Source organism: Phyllobates terribilis, unplaced genomic scaffold (genome assembly GCF_046119375.1).
Source record: "Phyllobates terribilis strain yellow unplaced genomic scaffold, ASM4611937v1 Scaffold_1__5_contigs__length_1240528914, whole genome shotgun sequence".
NCBI lineage: Eukaryota > Metazoa > Chordata > Amphibia > Anura > Dendrobatidae > Phyllobates > Phyllobates terribilis.
This window is the reverse complement of record NW_027362761.1, coordinates 378,780,559-378,807,061: the sequence shown is the minus strand read 5'-3', so window position 1 is coordinate 378,807,061 and position 26,503 is coordinate 378,780,559. Positions and strand designations below refer to the sequence as shown.

At 40.5% G+C, this 26,503-nt stretch overlaps 1 protein-coding gene across 1 annotated transcript in view; it reads right to left on the bottom strand.

The window, feature by feature from the left end:
- HSPB8 (heat shock protein family B (small) member 8) overlaps positions 1-21,792 on the bottom strand; it is a 59,554-nt gene extending 37,762 nt beyond the window's left edge. The window contains exon 1 of the mRNA XM_073654781.1: positions 20,962-21,792. Coding sequence (XP_073510882.1) covers positions 20,962-21,340 — 379 coding nt within the window. The 5' untranslated portion in view covers positions 21,341-21,792. The remainder of the gene's footprint in view (positions 1-20,961) is intronic.
- Between the last annotated feature and the right edge of the window lie 4,711 nt (positions 21,793-26,503).

Sequence of the window (26,503 nt, the reverse complement as noted above, 5' to 3'; positions counted from 1 at the left end):
ATGGTAATGCCCTCATCATTTTTTTTTGCATACGAGAAAAAAATGATGAAACCCAGATGGTAAAAACTGACACACTGACCAAATATTGATGAAAATCTGATCCAGTACCAAAAGACACCCAGACGTCTAAAGGAGGCATAAAGTCTAACAGAATAACAACTGACCAGAACAGAAGTAGATGGTTTTATGTCAGAAAAAAAGTTACAAATTGTGGCGCACACCAGTTTTAAGCAATTGTGACAGACTTTTTCGATTTAATGTGTAACGCTTTTCTAAAAAGTGGGCAAAGGTTAATAAAGGGACAGATATGACAGATATGTATTCCTGCTCATAGCTGAAGTAGATTTTAATTTGAGGCACACAAATAATCCAAGATGATATAAATTTATTAGGCGGCATGCGTACTCCTGCAGGCTTCTGTTTAAGATTGACTTATAAAATCCCAGTCTTAGAAAATTCTCTTCAAAGTACACTGTGTGCAGAATTATTAGGCAAGTTGTATTTTAGAGGATTATTTTTATTATTGATCAACAACTATGTTCTCAATCAACCCAAAAGACTCATAAATATCCAAGCTTAATATTTTTGGAAGTTGGAGTGGTTTTTTTTTAGATTTGGCTATCTTAGGAGGATATCTGTTTGTGCAGGTAACTATTACTGTGCAGAATTATTAGGCAACTTAATAAAAACCAAATATAATTCCATCTCACTTGTTATTTTCACCAGGTAAACCAATATCAATGCACAAAATTTAGAAATAAACATTTCTGACATGCAAAAACAAAAAACAAAATAATTAGTGATCAATATAGCCACCTTTCTTTATGATGACACTCAACAGCCTTCCATCCATAGATTCTGTCAGTTGCTTGATCTGTTTTCGATCAACATTGCGTGCAGCAGCCACCACAGCCTCCCAGACACTGTTCCGAGAGGTGTACTGTTATCCCTCCATGTAGATCTCACATTTTATTATGGACCATAGGTTCTCTATGGGGTTCAGATCAGGTGAACAAGGGGCCCATGTCATTATTTTTTCTTCTTTTAGACTTTTACTGGCCAGCCATGCTGTGGAGTAGTTGGATGCATGTGATGGAGCATTGTCCTGCATGAAAATCATGTTTTTCTTGAACGATACCGACTTCTTCCTGTATCACTGCTTGAAGAAGTTGTCTTCCAGAAACTGGCAGTAGGTCTGGGAGTTGAGCTTCACTCCATCCTCAACCCGAAAAGGTCCCACAAGTTCATCTTTGATGATACCAGCTCATACCAGTACCCCACCTCCACCTTGCTGGCTTCTGAGTCGGAGTGGAGCTCTCTGCCCTTTACTGATCCAGCCTCTGACCCATCACGAGTCACTCTCATTTCTTCAGTCCATAAAACCTTTGAAAAATCAGTCTTAAGATATTTCTTGAACCATTCTTGAAGTTTTATCTTATGTTGTTTCTTGTTCAAAGGTGGTCGTTTTTCAGCCTTCCTTACCTTGGCCATGTCCCCGAGTATCGCACACCTTGTGCTTTTTGATACTCCAGTAACGTTGCAGCTCTGAAATATGGCAAAACTGGTGGCCAATGGGATCTTGGCAGCTTCACGCCTGATTTTCCTCAATTCATGGGCAGTTATTTTGTGCCTTTTTTGGCCAACACGCTTCTTGCGACCCTGTTGGCTATTTTCCAGGAAACCCTTGATTGTTCGGTGATCACGCTTCAAAACTTTGGAAATTTCAAGACTGCTGCATCCCTCTGCAAGACATCTCACAATTTTGGACTTTTCAGAGCCCGTCAAAACTCTCTTCTGACCCATTTTGCCAAAGGAAAGGAAGTTGCCTAATAATTAAGCACACCTTATATAGGGTATTGATGTCATTAGTCAACACCCCTCCTCATTACAGAGATGCACATCACCAGATTTACTTAATTGGCAGGTGGCTCTCAAGCCTATGCAGCTTGGAGTAGGGCAACATGTATAAAAAGTATCATGTGATCAAAATACTCATTTGCCTAATAATTCAGAACACAGTGTATATTAAAAATGTGGATAACATTTTGCATTATTTGTAGCTGTATTTAAATAAAACTGGAAATGACCATTAAAGGGAACCTGTTATGTTCTGCTACCAGAGCTAAGGAAAGAGAGGAGATCTGTCCCTACGATAGAACTCAGCTTAATCCCTACGATGTAACAGGGGACCTGATCCTGCGATCAGACCTGCTAAAGTCCTAAGCTAGTCTGTACGGAGATCTATAGATGTGGGGAAGGAATCCCTACAAGTACTAAGGACTGGGAGGAATATGGGACACCTCCTAACAGAAATAGTAGCAGACAGACGAACAAACAAAATATATAGAACATAGAGGTCAGTAGACCAAGCAAACTAACAGAGCAAGACACAGAGCACAGGCTAGCTAGAAAGTAGATATACAATGAAGTCCAGCAAAGCCAGAAGGGCGGAGCAGGCTTAAATAGGCCAACAAGGTCATGTGACCAGCAAAGGAAAAAAAACCTAAGAGCAAGGTTCTAACAGTACCCCCCCTTCTAAGAGGATCCTCCGGATCCCCTAGGACCAGGCTTATCAGGAAATCTCCTGTGAAACGCTCTGATAAGTCTGGACGCGGAAACATCATCCGACCTCACCCAAGAGTTATCCTCGGGTCCGAAACCTTTCCAGGCCACAAGATACTGCAAACTACCTCTATACAGTCTAGAGTTAAGGATGCGAGAAATTTCATATTCCCCGTCCTCCACCACCGGAGGAACAGAGGCAGAGGCGTCACAATCCGATACAACAGCTTTTTTCAACAGAGAGACATGAAATACCGGATTAATTCTCCAGGAGGTAGGAACCTCCAACCTAACAGCAGATTGGTTGACAACCTGAAGCACCTTAAAGGGCCCTACAAACTTGGGACCCAATTTCTTAGAAGGAATCCTCAACCGCAGATTCCTAGAGGACAACCAAACCATGTCACCAACAGCGAACAAAACCTCCTGTCGTTTCCTATCAAAGTAGTCCTTAGATTTTCTGTTGGCCTCCTGAAGATTACCACGCACATCCGTCCAAACTCTCTCCAAATCACCGGAAAAATTCTCCTCCTCAGGCACGGCAGATCCCAACTTGGAGAACGACCCAAACGACGGATGTCTCCCAGAACAACAAAAAAAAGGCGAACAACCAGCAGAAGAAGATGTATGATTGTTCAGAGCAAATTCAGCAAGTGGCAGAACCTCAGACCACCCCTCTTGATTGTCTGCCACAAAACAACGCAAGAACTGCTCAACATCCTGGTTTTTCCTTTGTGTCTGGCCATTAGATTCAGGATGATATCTGGACGAGAACGATAAATGAACTCCCAACCTGTCACAAAAGGCACGCCAAAAACGAGCCACGAACTGAGGACCCCTATCAGAAACAATGTCAGCAGGAACACCATGAAGTCTGACAATTTCCTTGACAAAGGCCTTAGCGAGAGTTTTAGCGCAGGGCAGTTTGACAAAGGGAACCAAGTGACACATCTTGCTAAAACGGTCCACGACCACCCAGATGACAGTAAAACCCTCAGAGGGGGGAAGGTCAGTTATAAAGTCCATAGCCAAATGTGTCCAAGGAGCACTGGGAACCTCCAAAGGACAAAGCAACCCCGCAGCAGGAGTATGTGAGGACTTAGATCTAGCACATATAGTACATTGACGCACCCACTTAATGACTTCCTTCTGCCATCCAGGCCACCAAAAACTGCGACCCACCAGTCTCTTGGTCTCAGAGATTCCGGGATGACCTGCCAACCGAGATTCGTGACACTCAACAAACAAATCTCTCCTAAAGGTCCCAGGCACAAACAACCTCCCATGAGGAGTGTTAGAAGGGGCATTCTCCTGTGCTTTAAGAATCTCATTTTCCAAAACGGAGTCCAAAGCAGCTATCACAACACCTTCTTGTAAAATGTTCTCCTCTTTCTCAGCACCGACTATGGGAGAAAAACTGCGAGACAAGGCATCCGCCTTAACATTCTTAGTACCAGGGATGTAAGTAACAGAGAAATTAAACCGCGAGAAAAACAGTGCCCACCTAGCCTGACGGGCATTCAGGCGCTTGGCAGCATCAAGATATATCAGATTTTTATGATCCGTAAGAACCTGAACGGGAAATTCCGCACCTTCCAAGAAGTGGCGCCAGTGTTCAAATGCGAGTTTAATAGCCAATAATTCCCGATTACCAATATCGTAATTCAGTTCAGTCTCCGAAAATTTTTTTGAAAAAAAGGCACAGGGATGTAATCCATCCCCGTTATCCTGAGACAATACTGCGCCAACCCCCACAGAGGAAGCATCAACCTCAACCAAAAACGGCCTAGTAACATCAGGCTGCATAAGGATGGGAGCAGAGGTGAACCTCTCCTTGAGATACACAAAAGCTTCAATGGCCTCAGAAGACCACTGAACCGCATCAGCACCTTTCCTGGTGAGATCAGTCAGAGGTTTGACAATACTAGAAAAATGTTTTATGAATTTTCTGTAGTAATTGGCGAAACCCAAAAACCTCTGTATCGATTTCAAACCAATAGGCCTAGGCCATTCCTGCACAGCCTGAACCTTAACCGGATCCATCTCAAAACCTTTGCTGGAGATAATGTAGCCCAAAAAACTAATTCTCTGTACAGCGAACTCACATTTCTCCAGCTTAGCAAAAAGCGAATTGTCCATTAATAACTGTAATACCTCACGCACGCTCCGCCAATGAGACTCCAGATCCGGCGAATAAATCAAAATGTCATCCAAATACACAACCACATTTTTGCCGATCAAAGGTCTAAGGATGTCATTAATCAGATTCTGAAAAAATGCAGGAGCATTAGTAAGACCAAAAGACATAACCAGATTCTCAAAATGACCCACAGGAGTGTTAAAAGCAGTCTTCCATTCGTCACCCTCCTTCATGCGCAACAGATTGTATGCCCCCTTAAGGTCAATTTTAGAGAACCACTTGGCCCCCATTAACTGGTTAAACAGATCAGGAATCAATGGCAGTGGGTAAGGATTGCGTACAGTAATTTTGTTAATCTCACGAAAATCCAGACAAGGACGTAAACCGCCGTCCTTTTTTTTTACAAAAAAAAATCCAGCCGCCACAGGAGACTTAGAGGGCCTAATGTGACCGGCGGCCAAACTTGTCTGTATGTATTCCTCCAAAGCCTTCCTCTCAGGAATAGTAAGGTTAAATAAACGACTTTTAGGAAGAGTCGCTCCAGGGACAAATTCAATAGAACAATCATAGTCTCTATGGGGAGGCAAAACCTGCGATTCCTTCTCAGAAAAAACTCTCCAAAAATCCTGAATAGGAACAGGCAATTCTCCCCTATCCAAAGCTGCAATACGCCCGTTACAACACTTGTCATAACATTTATGGCTCCAGGATTTAATTTCACTGGTAGACCAATCCAGTACAGGATTGTGAAATTTTAACCAGGGCAATCCCAATATTACTGGAGAAGGCAAGTTATTCAACACTACCAAATCCAATTTCTCATGGTGAACACCATTAATAGTGAGAGGAAATTCACAGACCTTGAGAGTAATATTCTTCAAAGGGGAACCATCCACAGAAACCACAGCAATGGGGGATGATAAAGGTTCAGGTTTTAAATTGAGTCTTTCCACGAATCCCCCATCAATTACATTCAGAGTAGACCCGCAATCAACAAAAACCCGAAATTCCATTAATTTTTTCTGAGCAATCGTGGAAGCAGCTAAAAATATACCCTTGGAATTTAAACAGGCAATACGGGCGTGACTGACCATTTTTTTTTCTTTCTTCATACAAAGCTCACAGCCTTTAATCAAATGACCAGATTTTCCGCAATAGAGACACAAGCCTTCAGAAAATCGACGGTCTTTTTCTTGAGAGCGAGGTGCCACCGATCCAATCTCCATCGGTTCACCACTGTTAGTACACACATTCTCATAACCAGAAACTGACATAGCAGAGGATTTGCTCTCATTAACCCTTGCACGCAGTCTTCTATCCACCCGTATAGCTAATTGCATAGCCTGTTGCAAATCTTCAGGTGTAGGATAAGCAATTAGCAGGTCTTTAACCCTTTCACTGAGCCCAGCAAGAAATAGACTTTTCAGAGCCGAATCGTTCCACCCTGTTTGAGTAGACCAACGACGGAAATGAGTACAATATTTTTCCACATTACCTGATCCCTGTTTTAAACGTCTCAACTCAGTCTCAGCTGATGCGACACGGTCAGGATCATCATATAATAGTCCCAAAGCAGAAAAAAAACTATCCACTGATCTGAAGCATGTATCACTAGGTTGCAAAGAAAAGGCCCACTCCTGAGGCTCTTTGCGCAAAAGTGACATTATGAACCCTACGCGCTGGGATTCATCCCCAGAGGACTTAGGTCTCAAACGAAAATACAATAAGCAAGCATTTTTAAATGAAAAAAATTCTCGGTGTTCACCAAAAAATAAATCCGGCAAACATACCTTAGGCTCCAAGAAATGTGCTCCAGGACAGTTACTCACGTGCTGACGGAGCTCGGCCACCTCCAGAGAGAATCCCTGCAGGCGATGAACCAAATCCTGAACCGACACCATGATGGAACAGAAAAATCTTTCCTTAGAGAATTTGCTGGCTGGACTTACTGTTATGTTCTGCTACCAGAGCTAAGGAAAGAGAGGAGATCTGTCCCTACGATAGAACTCAGCTTAATCCCTACGATGTAACAGGGGACCTGATCCTGCGATCAGACCTGCTAAAGTCCTAAGCTAGTCTGTACGGAGACCTATAGATGTGGGGAAGGAATCCCTACAAGTACTAAGGACTGGGAGGAATATGGGACACCTCCTAACAGAAATAGTAGCAGACAGACGAACAAACAAAATATATAGAACATAGAGGTCAGTAGACCAAGCAAACTAACAGAGCAAGACACAGAGCACAGGCTAGCTAGAAAGTAGATATACAATGAAGTCCAGCAAAGCCAGAAGGGCGGAGCAGGCTTAAATAGGCCAACAAGGTCATGTGACCAGCAAAGGAAAAAAAACCTAAGAGCAAGGTTCTAACAGAACCTGTCAGTCACCAAGTTTTCCCCATATAAAATACGGCCACTACCATTAAGACCTCTTTAACAGCTTAATGAAATTCTGTAAAAAAGTCCACAATCACCTCTGCAGATCCCATAAAAGACCTTTACTATACTCACAAACTGTGCGGTCCGGTCAGGTCAGATGGGCGTCTCTGGTCTTCATTTGGCACCTTTTTAAAGGGGTTGTCCACTAATAGGACAACCCCTTCTTAAACTAAATGTTCAGCCCCGATAAAATAAAATCTATACTCACCTCCCGTGCCGGCTCCGTTCCTGCATTGTCAGCACTTGCGGTCCTGGGGCTATGATGCGATGGAATGACACGTGGTGTCTGGCGCCCAATCAGCGTTGGCGTCACTGTCTCCGCCTTCGTAGGAACTGAACATGAAGCCAGGGCTGCTGCTGATCCTGGACTTCCTCTTAATGTTCTGTTTGTCAGAAGGCAGTGATGCCAGCGCTGATTGGGCGCCGGGCATCACGTGTCATTTCATCGCATCACAGTCCCGGGACCGCGAGTGCTGACACCACTTGAACGGAGCCGGCACAGAAGGTGAGTATAGGTTTTATTATTTTAATGGGGCTGAACATTTAGTTTAAGAAGGGGTTGTCCATTAATGGACAATCCCTTTAATGGTGGTGGCCGTACTTTATATGGGGAACAGTTGGTGACAGGTTCCCTTTAAGTAGGAAAATATGTCTATGTAAAATCTGCCCCTCGAGAGATCAGAACAAGTTGCCTATTGACTATATAAATCTTATGTAGCAGGGAAATATTGATTTCACCTACATATTTAATTAATAATATCTTTATGTCCTGTGGAGGTTGTTCTTCTGCCTGACCTGATAACATATTTCATGACACATATGTTAAATATCTCTGAGGAATGGGAGGCTTATATTAGCTTTCTTTTGCTAATCATAAGTCATTTTTATGTTAATATTTTGTTCTTTAGAGCCAGCAATTAAATCTGTGAGTAGATTCAATCGCTACTGGAAATTATCTCTGTTATTTTCCTACACCCTTTTGAACCATATTTCTTTAATTGGATTAAAAAGCAGCAAGTAAGAGTCAATGATATGGCAATAAGCTACTTAGATTCTTTAATGCATATTAATTATAAAAATGATCCGAGCTGTTACTTTGTGCTTTCTTTCAACCCTCCCTATCAGCTGTTCCATAATTTATTATCCCGCACATGGCCCTTTGGTGCAGCTGTTACTGGAGATGTCAGAAGGGTCATTCGAAGCTCTGAAGATATTCACACTCCAGTTGTCTGAATATACTTACAAATAGTATTATTCTCCTAGGATCTAAAAATAAACTAACTGATCAAATACATCAGCATAATGCAGCCCATGTTAGACAGTAAGATGGAAATGTTCACCATATGTCTAGTAGATATCATGGGACTAGTAGTTTGACGCATTAACTAGTTGTTGACCATTGATGAAAATGTGCCATCAGTTTCTGCCCAGCAATGTAGATTTTCATTCGGTTGATCTTGCAGGTGCACTTACAGCGCACTAACAGAGTCTCGTGACGTCACTCTTGAGCAAGCGACACTTTTCTTTTGGTTTTGGCCAGCGCATGTGCAGTAGAAGACTATGGATTTGAACAGCACATAGTAGCTAGCATACTGCATATGTGTTTGACAGAAAAAAAGAGTGTTACTTGTATGTGTTTTCAGCAAGGAGTTGAGTTAATGTCAACCAGCAGAGACTCTTTTCACTGTCATTCGGACAGTAGAGGATGTTGCCGAGAGAGAAGACGTGAAAAAGTGCATTGATACAGCCACCAGTGCACTTGCGTATCCTCAGCTGCTTGCAACGAAAAAAAAGTTATTGTTGCACTGCATTACCTCTGGTTGTCAGAAGAAAATGTTACTGATCGGTTCCCTCTAAGTGAATGACAAACATACCTACACCTAACAACATTTTATGTTTTAGTAATTTGGGAGCAGGACTAAAGAGTAGGATTTTTCTTACATACAGAGCTTCACATTAAGATTTGTTTCTGTTTAGATATTATTTTAGTACATTTATTTTATTTTGTTACTTGCAGGTTATTACTTATGTTTTAGTTTTGTCTTACCCTCATTAAATTAACTTGACTAAATTGTCTAAAAAGTTATAAATGGAATGACATAATCTTCCTTTACCAATCTGCTGTTAGGCCTCATTCAGACGTCCATGTTGCACATACATGATCTATCTGTGTTTTTCATGGATACAACACCTACTCATTAAAATCTGTGCTGCTATTTACATGTCTGTGTTTTTTCGTAGACCGTGTGTTAGTGCAAAAATAATGGAAACATATCCTTTTTTTCCACCATGATTAACATTGTAAAAGATAGGAGACGCTTTGTAATCTATTTATCCATACATGAAAAACACTTATGAAATAGTGACACACTGATCAAACACTGATGGTACTTGGACCCAAAACACTGATGACAAACGTACCATTTTTTTTGCATAGGTGAAAAACACTGATATCTGAATGGAGCCATAGGCCACATTCACACGTTCAGTATTTGGTCAGTATTTTACATCAGTATTTGTAAGCCAAAAGCAGGAGTGGGTGATAAATGCAGAAGTGGTGCACATGATTCTGTTATAGTTTTCGTCTGATTGTTCCACTCCTGACACTGTGGTTTTGTCCTGATGAAGAAGTTGGAAACTTCGAAACGCGCTGACTATTAAAATCTCATTCTTGGACATTTTTCTCCTCTCATCCTTCCATACGAGCAGCACAGAATTAACCCTTTTTTTTTCATTTAATTTTAATTTTTCTCCAAGCCGTGGGTCTGCAGCAGCTTTAAACCCTGTAGTCGTTATGGTTACACAACCACACAAGGTGAATACCATTACCTTTCGTCTCCTTTTTGTACTCAGGTAAAACCCTATTGTGCTTTTTGTTATTCCAGTTTCTTCAAATCAGCCCCCATGTAAGGCACTTTTGGGAGGTAGGTGGGTGCAATTATGCCCACTATCATGCTGATGTTCCTATTGCAATAGGACAGACATAATGACAGGTGCTGTATAAAATGGCAGCATATATTACTTTGTGTTTGACCAAAAGCGATGCACTCACAAACATGAATGCTAGGAATGATATACCTGTACAGTTGTGCTCAAAAGTTTACATTGCCTGGCAGAATTTTTGCTTCCTTGGCCTTGTTTCAGAGAATATGAATGATAACAAAAAAACTTTTTCTTCACTCATGGTTATTGGTTGGTTGGGTGAAGCCATTTATTGTCAAACTACTGTGTTTTCTCTTTTTAACTCTTAATGACAACCAAAAACATCCAAATGATCCTGATCAAAATTTCACATACCCTTGTGATTTTGGCCTGATAACATGCACAGAATTTGACACAAATGGGTTTGAATGGCTACTAAAGGTAACATCCTCACCTGTGACCTGTTTGCTTGTAATCAGTGTGTGTGCATAAAAGCTGAGTGAGTCTCTGGGATCCAGACAGACTTGCATCTTTCATCCAGCCACTGACGTTTCTGGATTGTGAGTCATGGTGAAAGCGAAAGAATTGTCAACGGATCTACGGGAAAAGGTAGTTAAACTGTATAACACAGGAAAGGGATACAAAAAGATATCCAAGGAATGGATAATGCCAGTCAGCAGCGTTCAAACTGTGATTAACAAATGGAAAATCAGGGGTTCTGTAAAAACCAAACCACGGTCAGACCAACAAGAGTTTCGGCCACAACTGCCAGGAAAATTGTTCAGGATGCAAAGAAAAAAACACAAACAACATCAGCTGAAATTCAGGACTCTCTGAAAACTAGCGGTGTGGCTGTTTCAAGATGCACAAAAGGAGACACTTGAAGAAAAATTGGCTGCATGATTGAGAAGAAAGTCATTACTGCGCAAATGCCACAAAGTATCTTGCCTACAATACGCCAAACAGCACAGAGACAAGCCTCAAAACTTCTGGAACAAGTTATTTGGAGTGATGAGACCAAAATTGAACTTTTTGGCCACAATCATAAATGTTACATTTCGAGAGAGGTCAACAAGGCCTATATTGAAAGGAACACCATTCCTACAGTAAAGCACGGAGGTGAATCGCTGATGTTTTGGGGAGATGTGAGCTACAAAGGCACCTGAAGCTTGGTAAAAATTGAAGGAAAGATGAATACAGTACATTATCACCAAATACTGGAGGCAAATTTGCACTAATCAGCCCGGAAGCTGCGCATGGGACGTACTTGGAAGTTCCAACATGACAACAATCCAAAACACAAGGCCAAGTCGATCTGTCATTGGCTACAGCAGAACAAAGTGAAGGTTCTGGAGTGGCCATCTCAGTCTCCTGACCTCAATATCATGGAGCCACTCTCAAGCACGCAGTTCATGCTAGACAGCCCTGGAATTTACAGGAACTGGAGGCTTTTTGCCGAGAAGAATGGGCAGCTTTACCATCTGAGAAAATAAAGAACCTCATCCACAACTACCACAAAAGACTTCAAGCTGTCATTGATGCTAGAGGGGGCAATACACGGTATTAAGAACTGGAGTATGTGAACTTTTGATCAGGGTCATTTAGATGTTTTTGGTTGTCATTAAGATTTATAAAGAGAAAACACAGCAGTTTGACAATAAATAGCTTCACCCAACCAATAACCATGACAGGAGACAAATTTCTTTTGTTATCATTCATATTCTCTGAAAAGATGGCAAGAAAGCAAAAATTCTGCCGGGGTATGTAAACTTTTGAGCACAACTGTATAATAGTATGTAAAGTGGGGATAGTGTCCGGCCAAACAGCCCTGCAAAAATATATTCATTTCTTCTCTTAGCCTTGGTCTGGTGTTATGATCTTCAAATAATCAACAATTTTTTGGGATGTTGACAGCCATTATATGGATTTATGGGTTTAAGCAAGGCAAATATGTTTGAACAGCGGATGCTTTTTATTTCTTTTGTTTAACGCATTGAAAAAGTAATATCCTCTCAAAGGGGTTTTCCCACAAACAAAAGTTCATTTTATACACTAGATCTTGGAATAAAAATAAGATCCATAATTGGATGTGATTACATTTTTTTTCCTGTGCTGAGATAATCTTATAAATGTGCCCCTGCTGTGTACTGTGTAATGGCTGTGTCTGACCGTGCAGGAACATGGTCTGATCATTCTACATCTCCTGTGTAGGGGAGGAAGCAAAAGATTATACAGATATTACAGCATGGGAACACAGCTGACAAAAATCATTTTTTTAAACACATCCAATTGTGGAACTTATTATTATTCCAAGATCTATTGATTAAAGTGAAAAGTGAACTTTTGTTCATGGGAAAACCCCTTGAAATGCACAGTTCCCCTGTCACATTGTTAGTATATGGCTCGCTAAATGTGCCTGTGCAGACATCCCACTTATTTATCAGGATTTCATTGAAAAGTCAATAACTATAGTTCAATTACACTATATATATATACTGCTTGTTCATCTATTTTTCATGTATGTTTACCATGGAAACAAGTGAGAAGTTCTCACAGCGTTACTAACATCACTGAATACTGTAGATCATGGTCTTTAATAATAAATGCTTAATCTTGGACATCTTTTCTCAAAAACCTTATCTCAGACAAGGAATCCTTCACAACAGAGAATCTGCAATTCTAAGCTCACAGCACTGCAAATTATTACTTTGGATTACATTGGATGAATTGCATATATATATATATATATATATATATATATATATATTCTATTCATTTAATTCCAATATACATTTTCTGCAAGGTTAGATTTATACAGAGCATTATTGTTAAAAACTTAATGTTTTTTGTGGAAACACAACTGATTCTTAAAAACTCCACAAATTAAAATGCATTATATTTAGTGCATTAAATATTTCAATACACCACAAAAAAAGCTGTTAAAAGCCATGAAAAATTGCACAAAAAAAGCATTTTTCACAAAACCTTCTTTGTGAGCCAGCCTTATTGTGTCTAGAATAATGTCTATAACGTTAACAATAAAAGCTTTTGCGCTCAGCATTTTACAGAATCTTGTTTTACTATCCATTGAATCTATATAGTTTCTTAAAGATTTGAATTGTTTTTTACGGATAGAACACGCCATTATAGTCTATGGGGCTGTTCCTACGTCTGTATTTCCGAGGGACAAGTCAAAGTTACCCATACTTAAGTATATGGGTCCTTGAAAATAACATCCAGCACACAAATAGCATCTGTGTGCCATCCGTTTGCTGTTCAAGATTAACTCTGTTAGGTCACGTTCACACGTTCAGTATTTGGTCAGTATTTTACATCAGTATTTGTAAGCCAAAACCAGGAGTGGGTGATAAATACAGAAGAGGTGAGGTGTTTCTATTGTACTTTCCCTCTGATTGTTCCACTCCTGATCTTGGTTTACAAATACTGATGTAAAATACTGGCCAAATACTGAATGTGTGAACGTGGCCTAATGGATAGAAAAAGCTATGCAGTGTATTTTTTTTCATCCATGAAAAATCACTGATGAAACACTGATGGAACTCAGATCTAGCAAACTGATGAATTACAGTCCCTGTTTTTACATATGAGAAGAATCACAAATTCCTTTATGAGATATGAATGAAAGTATGTAAGGCCCATGAATAGCTAACATTTATGTTAGAAGCATATATGTATGTTAAGGACTTCCATTTAGGTATATAAAATGCAATATCTAATCCCTGTTTTGCTTATCTATTTTTTTTTTACTTTTGAGAATCTGACATTGTCTGATCAAACGGTCAAAATGTTCCTTTTTGTGATTTTCAGTGTAATGTTTTTGGTTTAAAGCACCACTCCAGCCTCTTTTTTATTACATTGCTGGAGTGCTGCTTTAAATGTTAGTCCCCTGGCCCCTGTCTGATACTCACCTGCAGCTGCCTTAATTCTTTTCCAGCGTCGCTCCTGACGGTCACCGACGAAAAGTGACCTGCCGGAAGCTCCAGTGTTTCATGGAGAGGCGCAGAGGTCACTTTTCAATACAAGTCTATGAGGGCCTCGTTCTGGCTCTCATAGACTTGCATTGAGCTCTTATGACATATCTTCTGACTTCCGGCCAATCAGGAGTTACAGGCACAAGATGGCGTTATGGGACCGTACGTAACTTTTACAGTTTTCAGGCCAGTTTTGCCCAGCTCCACCAAAATAGGTGGAGCAGAAGTCGAATGGGGGCATGACACCACAGCTTGTCTAATTGATGATGAGCTGTGGCATGTCTTATGTCAGAAATCTTACTCAAGTCTCCAACTGGAATAGGATTTGCTAAACGCTCACAACACTTTTCAGATGAGTCGGATTCATTAGGAGTTCAGTGCCTTTTAATGAATCAGGTGCAACTGACTCCACCATACCGCCTCATCAAAACTAGCATGAACAACGCCATTCTTGATGAATCTGGGCCATGGTGTTTCCTTTACCACGAGCAGGATTATGCAATGTCCTGTCCAGTGAATTACATGAAAGGCCTTTTTAAATTTCAAAGGTTCTATAGGATTGTCTCAAAATACAACAGCTTTTTTCCAAGTGACGTCTCAAAGTGAGTGTCTGTTATGGGCCTACCAGAGCAAAAAGCTGCTGTTAACAGTTTTTCCTGCACAAGTGATCTCGGTGCTCTGTAATAATATAGCGGATCCCCCATTTTTATTGATACTGGGTAAATGTGTGGTTGTCTGTAGCTTGCCCAAAGATATCATGTGACTGCCAGGGATTTCATCATGTGTCCTTCGTATGAGTAAGAATTCTGCAGATAGGACAGTTCCTAAAGCATGAAAATATATCACTTATTATATTAAAGCTGATTTTGTTTTAACATTTTTTATATGGAATAATCAATTTAAAAATAAATGAAATGCGGACATCTTAATGTGATTACTAAGGAATGATTAATACGTACGAAGACGTTCTCTTATTATAAAGGTACAATGACAGCACTATATGCTCTTGAGTCTTTAACATATCGGAGTTTTTTGTTTTTAAATGCCACTGTGGTTTTCAATGCAAATTTTTGACCCAAATCCATAAATAGGTGTGAAAGGAATGATATAAAGGAAAGACTAATATTTCCCCTTCTTACTGAATCCACTTGTGTCGTTGAAGCTTATACTATACTATATTATGGTATTTGATGTTCGCGGGACACCATCTTGTATTTTCACTTGTAATATATTTGTCTGTGTAAGTGTCTCTATTTTGAGCATGGGTGATACACTAGAAAGTGAATATAGGGTGAACCGATGTCTAAGCGGGGGCGCCATATCGTATATATCCCTAAAATTGTAAAGTGTTGTGGAATATGTTGGCGCTATAAAAATAAAAAATATTATTATTATTATTTTATGGTGCCAGTCTCTGCAATCAGGTAGGGATTAACAGGGGCAGCCATTATTATTTCATTATTTTTCCTTGTCTGTACTACCTACCTATGCCTACCCTTTTAGATAAGTGTTGCTATGTGCAGATTTACAATTTCTTGGAATTGTGTTTGAGGTTTTACTTTCATCTTACATATGCTGCTATTTTTGGGCAATTTTGTTGATAATGGATTAAGGAAAATGGACACACTGGCCTTTTCTAATATTTGTGTTTCACAGTCCTATTTGCTCCCAATATATGCTGCTTTTTGAAAGTGTACATCTTTGAAACATCCCCTTTTCTGCCCGTCAGTATGTATATTTTTATTGGTTACCTATGCCATATTTCTCCTCTACATTTAATGCATAACTAATAAAATTATATCTTTTAGTGGGGTTCAGTTTGTTTGGTTTTATATCAACTGATAGCCAGGGATTGCAGCATGTGTCTTTCATATGAATTCTGCAGATAGGACAGTTCCCAAAGTATGAAAATATATAATTTACTATAGCAAAGCTGATTTTGTTATAAACTATTTTATATGTAATAATCTACTTAAAGGGAACCTGTCACCCTGACAATGCAGTCCAATCGGCAGTCCCCATGTTATAGAGCAGGGGGAGATTAGTAGATTGATTGATATTTTAGTGGAAAAAAAATCAGTATAATCAGTGTTTTAATCATGTCATTCTTTGCTCTCTCTGGGACTTTCAGTCCAGTGGGTGGTCCTATCAGTGACTGACAGCTTAATTTACATAAGTGTGCATACAGAAATAGCTGTCAGTCCCTGATAGGACCGCCCACTGGACTGAAAGTCTCAGAAAGAGCAGAGGATTAAATTATTAAAAAACAGGTTATACTGAAATTATTCTCAAAAATTATATATCAGTCTGCTCAGTTCCCCCTGCTCTATAACATGGTGCCTGCAGATTGGACTGCATTTTCATGGTGACAGGTTCCCTTTAAAAATAAATGAAATGCAGAAATCTTAATGTGACTACTAAGGAGCGATTAATAAGTACTATGAAGTGTACTTATTATGAAGCTACAGTGACAGCACTATATGTTCTTGAATCATTGACATAGATATTTTGGAAAAAAATGCACCTATGTTTTTTTCTCCAGGTTTTTGAGCCAAAGCCAGAAGTGGAAGTAAAAAGTAAAACGGAGATATACAGGAAAGACTCATATTCCCCCTTCTTTTTCATCCACTTCTGGCTTTGGCTGAAACATTCCATAATAACCTGCAGTGGTGTTCTTACAAAAAAAAAGAAAGTACAGCAGAGTTTTGAAAACTATTTAACAGATCAACTGTGTTGGTGGCAACCTATCACAGCATAGTTTTCATTTTACCAGAGCTGTGTTAGAAATGAAAGCTGTGCTGTGACTGGTTACTATGTGCAACAAAGACAGCTTTTGCTTTTAGGCTATGTTCTATGTTTACACGCTGCGTTTTTGCTTTTTTTTCCACAGGCAAAACCTTCTTTCTTGTAAGTAAAGAAGCTGCTTACAAAAAGCAGGTTTTGCTGCGTTTTTGCTGCATTTTTGTCATGTACATTTGTCTCCTGTGCATGCTGATAAAGTTTAGTGCATAAAATAAAACATCATGCAACTTCCTCAGATTTTTGCACCAAAAAACGCAGCAAAATCTGATACCTACATTTGTTGTTGCATTTTTGCTGAAAAAACGCTGAAATACGTAATATGCTGCATTTTGCAAAAATGCAGCAGTTTGACAAATCAGTCAGGAAAAAAACAATGTGTGTGCATGAGATTTGTGAAATCCCTTAGACTTTGCTGGTACTGTAAAAGGCAGCTTAAAATTTGCATAAAAAAGCAGCAAAAAAAGCAGCAAAAACACAACATGTGAACATAGCCTTAGACAGTTTTGTTAAAAGAGGCCTACTGTGTGTGAAACGACCCAAACACTTGCATAAAGAAAAATACAAAAAATATCACACAGGCCTCAGCTGAGACAAGACCAACTGTAAAACAGTGATCACCTGTCCCACCAGTCACCCGTATGACAGCATTAGTTATATTTCTTCTTACCACAAGTTGTCTGCTAAAAAAATGGTATAGCTGCTAAAACGTACAGTCAGTTTCTGTTTGTTACTTTGAATAATAATAATGAAAAAATCCACTGTGAATTTAAAGAGGTTGTCCACTCCTTTTACATTGATGGCCTATCCTTATGATACAGTGGTGGCCAAAAGTATTGGCACCCCTGCAATTCTGTCAGATAACACTCAGTTTCTTCCTGAAAATGATTGCAATCACAAATTCTTTGGTCTTATTATCTTCATTTAATTTGTCTTCAATGAAAAAACACAAAAAGAATTGTCCTAAAGCCAAATTGGATATAATTCCACACCAAACCTAAAAAAGGGGGTGGACAAAAGTATTGGCACTGTTTGAAAAATCATGTGATGCTTCTCTAATTCGTGCAATTAACAGCACCTGTAACTTACCTGTGGCACCTAACAGGTGTTGGCAATAACTAAATCACACTTGCAGTCAGTTAACATGGATTAAAGTTGACTTAACCTCTGTCCTGTGTCCTTGTGTGTACCACATTGAGCATGGGGAAAAGAAAGAAGACCAAAGAACTGCCTGAGGACTTGAGAAACCAAATTGTGAGGAAGCATGAGCAATCTCAAGGCTACAAGTCCATCTCCAAAGACCTGAATGTTCCTGTGTCTTCCGTGCGCAGTGTCATCAAGAAGTTTAAAGCCCATGGCACTGTGGCTAACCTCCCTAGATGTGGACGGAAAAGAAAAATTGACGAGAGATTTCAACGCAAGATTGTGCGGATGGTGGATAAAGAACCTCGACTAACATCCAAACAAGTTCAAGCTGCCCTGCAGTCCAAGGGTACAACAGTGTCAACCCGTACTATCCGTCGGCGTCTGAATGAAAAGGGACTGTATGGTAGGATACCTAGGAAGACCCCACTTCTTACCCCGAGACATAAAAAAGCCAGGCTGGAGTTTGCCAAAACTTACCTAAGAAAGCCTAAAACGTTTTGGAAGAATGTTCTCTGGTCAGATGAGACAAAAGTAGAGCTTTTTGGGAAAAAGCATCAACATAGAGTGTACAGGGAAAAAAAAGAGGCATTCAAAGAAAAGAACACGGTCCCTACAGTCAAACATGGTGGAGGTTCCCTGATGTTTTGAGGTTGCTTTGCTGCCTCTGGCACTGGACTGCTTGACCGTGTGCACAGCATTATGAAGTCTGAAGACTACCAACAAATTTTGCAGCATAATGTAGGGCCCAGTGTGAGAAAGCTGTGTCTCCCTCAGAGGTCATGGGTCTTCCAGCAGGACAATGACCCAAAACACACTTCCAAAAGCACTATAAAATGGTTTGAGAGAAAGCACTGGAGACTTCTAAGGTGGCCAGCAATGAGTCCAGACCAGAATCCCATAGAACACCTGTGGAGAGATCTCAAAATGGCAGTTTGGAGAAGGCACCCTTCAAATATCAGGGACCTGGAGAAGTTTGCCTAAGAAGAATGGTCTACAATTCCAGCAGAGCATTGTAAGAAACTCATTGATGGTTACCGGAAGCGGTTTTTCACAGTTATTTTGGCTAAAGGTTGTGCAACCAAGTATTAGGCTGAGTGTGCCAATACTTTTGTCTGGCCCATTTTTGGAGTTTTGTGTGAAATGATCAATGATTTGATTTTTGCTTTATTCTCTTTTGTGTTTTTTCCTTGCAAGCAAATTAAATGAAGATAATAAGACCAAAGAATTTGTGATTGCAATCATTTTCAGGAAGAAACTGAGTATTATCTGACAGAATTGCAGGGGTGCCAATACTTTTGGCCACAACTGTAGGTCATTAATGTCTGATCTGCCGGGGTCCGACACCCCTGCCGATCAGTTTTTATCTATGTCGACGGTGGTGGCCGGAAGTACTACACATCCATCTCCTATTCAAATCAATAGGAAGCGGATATGCAGTAACAAGCACCGGCCAGTACAATTAGACGCCGACACCGATAACAGCTGATCGGCGACCAGACATTGAAGACTTATCCTAATGATAGGCCATCAACGTAAAAGTAGTGGACATCTTTAAGGTTATTAGTACTAAGATCTTACATAGCAGAGGAGTTACAGAATAAATGTAATACACTAAAGCCAGTATAAAAGTTGAGGCCTTATGACTTATGGCGAAGTTGGAACCAGTGATTATTAACATTACTGTGTTTATTCATCTATATTCAAGTCACACATTCTTACAGCTATGTATATGGAAACAGCATTAAAAACAAAGAAACCTTAGTATCACCTCAGTTGCGGTCGTGGTGCTCAGCCATTTTACCCCAAAACCTTAATACTTAAATTTACCCTTTAAGGTGGCCTGCACTTATAACTGGCATTGTGTTATCGCTGATTAACTAACAAATTGGAAACTAATGGAGGATCTGATTCCATTGTTGACATGGGAAGCTTTCCATGAGAACTGGGCACCAGATGGGAGTTGGCGTTGATCTTGTGGCCATGTCACATGTTTGATGCAAAATTTGTGACCTGGCTTTGGGCCGGCACCTGCTGGGAAATGGTGAAAAAGACTAATGATAACCGATGCATTTTTGCATCAATTTAGGCATCAGTTGTGATTTCCCAGTGACGTGTTAACTGAGTCAAGAAAACCTTTGCTAGATCTGTATATGCTCCCAACCTTCTGATACTTTAAGATGTGCCAATTTCGGTTCATCAATGCTCTTCTTATGACTGCGATCAACTATATATAAGTCCATCGGTGCTTGTTTACTTGCTGTTTACACAGACCGATGAACAAAGATGGGGACAGAATGATCGCTATATGGGATTGCTCTATCCAAATACAGTATTATGTTATCGGCTGCACATCCGCTGCTTACATGGGGTGTGTGCAGTCGATGAGGATCTTGTTTTGTGATCCGATCACCTGATGACCGAGCATTTTGCATGTTTGTCAGGGGATCGTCGTCAAGTTTACAGAGGCAGATCATTAGGTTCCTATAAACTCTTTTTTGCTGATAATATACTTATGTAAATGAACCATTAGAATTAAGCGACCCCTTACAATTCAACATTGTATCTATTCTGAAATGTAGTGCTACATCTTTAAGAATCTCTTCCGCTCATCATAACAGGGCCGTTCACTGAAGTAAAACATTTAATGGTTTTTGATTGTGTGTGAAGGTCAGTAGCATAAACGACAAAATGCTCTAGGGTTTGAAGTAGTTAAAATTATTGTGGCTTGAGAATGGTCAAACTAAACACTATACACAATTGTTTTATACTTCCGTACTTCATCTTTTTTCTCAAATACAAACTCCTATTCCTATGAACTGCTGTATACGGATAAAAGAACTGATCCGGTATGACTGGCATCCACAGCTATTTCTGTCAATCTAAATTATGGTCCTAAAGAATGTGACATGGTCTGGGCAGCCGTATGATTTTTTTAAGTCAAGGTTAGTTTACCATTCACTCACCTGACACTTCTACATATCCTTCTTTGGTTTTCACTGTCAGTTCTTCTGGCTTGAAACTTTGTACATTAACACACACCTTCCAGGGCTGGCTTGGGGTGGCCACAGCATTACGAGGCTCAGGGTAACCAGTGTATCTAGCACTATATCCAGGAGGGGATATACCAGATGTCCGTGCCAGGCCTGATCTTAGAGGCCCTGACCAAGAGGCAGTTAGCCTGGGTCTTGCCCAGTCTGGCCAGTCCATAGTTAACTCATCTGGAAATCCAAAATCTTCATCCAGCATACGTGTAGACAGGCCTTGTTCTCGAAAAGGATCCCGGCCTCTGCTAAGTCTACTTGCAGGATAATGACAAGTGAAGGGCAATTGACTGTCTGCCATATCCGCACAAAGATTTAAAGAAAGAAAGAATAATTCTGGATGAAGTGAATCGTTTTCAGGCAAAGTATGCAGCGCTGATCATCTACTTCCAAGGAATGAATATGCAAAGAGAATGAAGCTGAGCCAAGAAAAACTATAAGTATTATAAATTCTTCAGAGAATTAAGCAAAGTCATTGGGAGTGAGAGCAGCGTCTTAATCCTCCAGATTCAGTCTGCAAATGTCCTGCACCAGCAGTAATAAACATCACTGCCTTCAGCAGAGAAAGTTCTGTAAACTTCTGTGCTGCGGTGAATGGCTCCTATTTATATCTTCCTGTTCATGCTTGCAGCCTGTGGCCTGTCAGCTGGGTATTTGGAGCCTATGAAACACCCTCTAAGAATCTGCTTCTCTAACAGCTGATGACTCCCAGAAGATACTGGATTTGTTACTCAGGGTGTCCAATTTTAGACTGCCTTCTCTTGCTGGTCCCTCCTTTACCACTCTCCTTTTTACAACCCCCTCTTCTGTGTCATCCTCCCTTCTTCTGCTAGGCAGGGTTGTGTCTGAACACATTTGTTTGACTATACCTTCGAGGATTTCATTACTGGAATTTAAAAGAGTTATCCTAATCCAGCTTCAAATGAATTTACACAGTCATCCATTGTTATATATGGGTGACAGTTAAAAGGTGGAGAAGGGGGAAGAATGTCAAGAAGGCTAGTCCTGATGTGACACAACCCAACAAGTTTGCAGATGATGGGGATGTCAATATAGGGGTAGCATTGTTGCAACAAGACTTGTCCTCTGAAAGTCAGGGGAGTTTCTGCTTCAGTATGGAGGGAAATACAGTAGGTGCACAGAGCAGGTCGGGCAGGTCAGACAGGTGCTGGTAGTGGGGGATTCAATTAGGGCAATCTGTCACACCTACCAGAATGGTGTGTTGCCTTCCTGGGACCTGTATTGCCAGTAGTCCAGAATTTACAGGACAGTCTGGAAAAATAGGGCACTTTTTTGCCCTGTTCGTAAAAAATTTTTAAGGCGTCCATGAATTTTTTTGAAGCTGAAGAAACTTTTAAAAATTATTTTGACTGCAATTATCGTCATTTTAAAGTTCGTGGTGAATGCAGCTGATGTCTTCATATCAGAATTATGGGCAGTAGACATGTATCATTCATAAACATAATGATTTATTATGGTTTTCCAAAGTGTCTATAAAATTATTGTCTGATTTTTTGGTAAGCTGTCCAGAAAAAATGAAAAGTCAAGTTGGCAACCCTGACTAGTACTTGAGTTCAACACACAGCGGATCAAGTTGGCAGATTACTGGTAGAGACTTTGGAGTACCCAGTGGTTATGTTGTACATCGGCACCAATTAGAGGTAGGTGGAAGGTCCCTAAAAATTATTTTAGGGAATTAGGTCAAAAGCATAAGGTAAGGACCTCAAAGTTAGTATTCTCACATATACTGCCTGCCATGCCAGAGAGGCAACGGAAGATTAGGGAGGTGAATAAGTGGCTCAGGAATTGGTGTGGGAAGGAGGGTTTTGGGCTTCTGGAGAATTGGGCTGACATTTCTGTTGGCTACAGGCTCTACACTAGGAATGGGCTTCACCTGAATAGGGAGGGTATAGCTGTGCTGGAGCAAAAATAGCTAGAAGGTTGAAAGTGTTTAAACTAGGGACTGATGGGAGGACATTTACTGTACAGGAGGGTAAGATAGTGTAGATAGTCACCTGGGCCTAAGTAATGAAAAAGGGGGTAAAATGGGAAGAAAGGGTTAGTACAGTTAATAGAGAAAGAAGGAATAGAAGTACAGAAAAAAATATAAAGTGCATGTACACTAATTCCAGAAGTTTCAGCAACAATATTGAGGAATTGGAATTAATAATTTTGGAAGAAAATTGTGATGTAGTGGGGATAACAGAGAAATGGTTGAACGACAGCTACAACGGGGCTGTTAATTTACAGGGTTATAGTCTGTTCTTGAATGACCGTACAAATAAGTGAGGGGGAGAGTTTTGTTCATATGTAAAATTGTCCCTAAAGCCCATCTTACGTGATAATATATGTGAGGCTAATGACAATGCAGAGTCCCTGTGGGTAGAGATAAGGGGAGGGAGAAGGAATAATAAAATACTGATAGGGATTTATTAGTCTCTGAATATAATAGAAGCGGCAGAAAATATCCTCATAAAGCAAATATATGAAGTAGCAAATCAGGCAGAAGTCATTATTTATTACGGGGGACTTCAGCTACCCTGATGTACATTGGGGAGCAGAAACCTGCAGGTCCAGTAAAGGAAACAGGTTTTTAACAATAACAAAAGACTTACCTTTCACAAGTGGTTCAGGACTCAACAAGAGAGGGGCACTGCTGGACCTAATATTAACAAATAGGCCAGATGAAATATCAAATGTATAGGTTGTGGGTCATTTTGATAATAGTGATCACAAAATAATATCTTTTCACTTATTCTTTAAGAAGATGTATGATAGAGGGGCTACAAGGACATTAAACTTCAGGAAGGCGAATTTCCAACAGCTGAGAGATGATCTAAATGCCATGAACTGGGACAATATCCTTGAAAATAAGAGTACACAAAGCAAATGGGACACTTTTATAAGCATTGTGAATTCGACCTGCGTTTAATACATGCCATATCAGAATAAACAAGTGAGAAATAGGAGGAAACCACTATAGCTTAATATAGCTGTAAGGGGCGCAATAAATGACAAAAAGAAAGCGTTTAGAGAACTAAAGCAAGAGGGATTTGATCAGGCATTAAATACTTGTACATGTAGCACCTGCAGTGAGACCTATGTGTATAGAAACTAATGCTGCTGCTTGGGTTACACAGACATTCACAGCAGCAGACATTAATGATTCTCTTGCTGCACAGGACTACAACTCCCAGCAGACATTACTCCTCTCTGCATCATAGGGGAGGAGCAGCAGAGGAATGGACTAACTGGCTGAGCAGGTTGGAGAAGAAGGGTGTAGCTAGCAGCATACAGAGAAATGTGTACAATTCTTCATGTCAGACATGTGAGGGTCTGATACTAGAGAGCAGGGGACAGAGGAACAGAGTGAGTGATAATTGTTCAACTGCTCAGTGTGTGAGGGGAGAAGATAACCGTGCAGCTGTAGACCAGCCAGGTTACCAGCAGATGTCCACCACCGCCTGGCTTATATAAGGGAACAAGCCTACAGTCCTATGTTTTCGGCATATGGACCCTGCAGCCCCAAGCTGAATCCATGTGTGACTCCAAACCTGTTACACTAAGGAGTAAGTAGCTATTGTTGGGACTTGTGGTTCCAGTGTTGAGGAGTTAATAATAGAACTGTTGCTGAAGGGATTTTTTTGTTGATCAGTGTTGCCTGGAACAAGTGCTAAAAAGGAGCTCTTACCCACAATACCATCGCTCAACGACTGTGATAAAAAGCATATACCCTGTTCTTTCCATCAATTGCTTAAGAAGGTGCAACAATAAGAAGCTATTCCAGCAGCCAGAGAGCAGATAATCAAGTGAGTAGCTGCTGTTGCCTTAACTCCCAAGCCGAGTGATCAAGAGGAACAGTTCTTGAAGATTATTGAGAAACAAGGGGAGCAAATTGCCCAACTTCTAAATGTCCAGGCTAGGGAAGTGGAGCTGCTAAAACTAATTGTTGAATCAGCCAATGAAAGACGACAACAGTCTTCAAGATGGATGAGTGATGATCATCGCTGGGTTGGAGATGTGGAGGAAGAGGGATGCTTTGTCTGTGGGAATCCAAATCACATGGCTCGTCGTCAGTGCCCAAAGCGGTTGGGTTTAAAGAAGTCACTGTCTTCCCCACACCATGAGAAAAGGTTGTCTGAAGATGAAGAGTACTGTATTGGGCCACTTTCCAAACCGGAAGTACCTAGCCCTGGAACTGAAGTCATGTGTCACTAAATCTGATGCAAGATCGTTCCATCATGGGACAGTGCTCAGCTTTCGGGAGTTTCAGAGGAATCCTTTGCACATTTGTCCTACCAGTTGGCTAAGGTGAATACCTTCTCTTTGCCACGAATGATGCAAAGCCAGGTTGATAAGTCTCAACAGGAAGACCCTTCTGTAGGAGTAGCTCGATGGTCCATGAAGAGGGGCCGCAGGCCTGAGAGGAACGCCTTGAAGACAGAAGAATCTGCTTTGTTAATTCTGAAGCACTGCTACGTGTAGCACTGCTATGTGTAGCACAAGCGATCGGATGATCGCAGCTTCAAGTCTCCTAAGGGGACTATTGAAACCAGTAAAAAAAAAAGTAAAAATCGGAACATGAGCAAGTTTTTTTTTTGCAATTTCACTGCTCTTGAAATTTTTTTCCAGTTTTCCAGTAAGCTGTGTGGTAAAATCAATGGCATCATTCAAAATGTCAACTCGTCCTGCAAAAAACAAGCCCTCATATGGACATATTGACAGAAAAATAAAAAAGTTATGGCTCTGGGAAAAAGGGGAGCAAAAACCCCAAAAAACGGAAAAATGGAAAATCGCAAGGTGGTGAAGGGGTTAAGATTGTCTAGTCTAAAGGCCCATTTAGGAAATCTGGTAATTGGGAAAGAGCATTCGCCGATTATTGTCTTATGTAAATGTGTTGCAATCACCTTGTGAAGTAGCAGAAAGCTTGTTAATTGGGTGATTGGATCATTCAAACCAGCATTAAAAATTATTATCAGCAGCTCATTGCGAAGTATAACAAGATGAGGTGCCGCCGGTAACAATGATATTTTATCTGGACAGGACAATCTTATCAATGATCATACTGTGCACATAGAATTCTGGTTGTTCTGTATAAACAGATCGCTAAATGACTGCCGACTGGCTTTTATATAGGTAATTGGCGTTCATGTAACAGCTGCGGTCGACAAGTGTAAATGTACCCTAAGTTTGCAATATTTAAAGGGAACCTGTCACATGAAAAAAACCTCTATTATCTGCAGATATGGGATTAATCTGCAGGTTAATAGCATTCTGAACTTGCCCGACACTGGCACTTTTATCCCCGCTGCCTGGAGGAAACTAACTTTATTCCGCCCGACAGCATTTCTCACGGTGATGGCGCCGGGGCGGGTGCAGTCACCACTCTATGTATAAACAGCGGTGGCTGTAAACTCGCCCCCAACACTGACAGCTGTCCCTAATTCTAATCCTCTGAACGCTA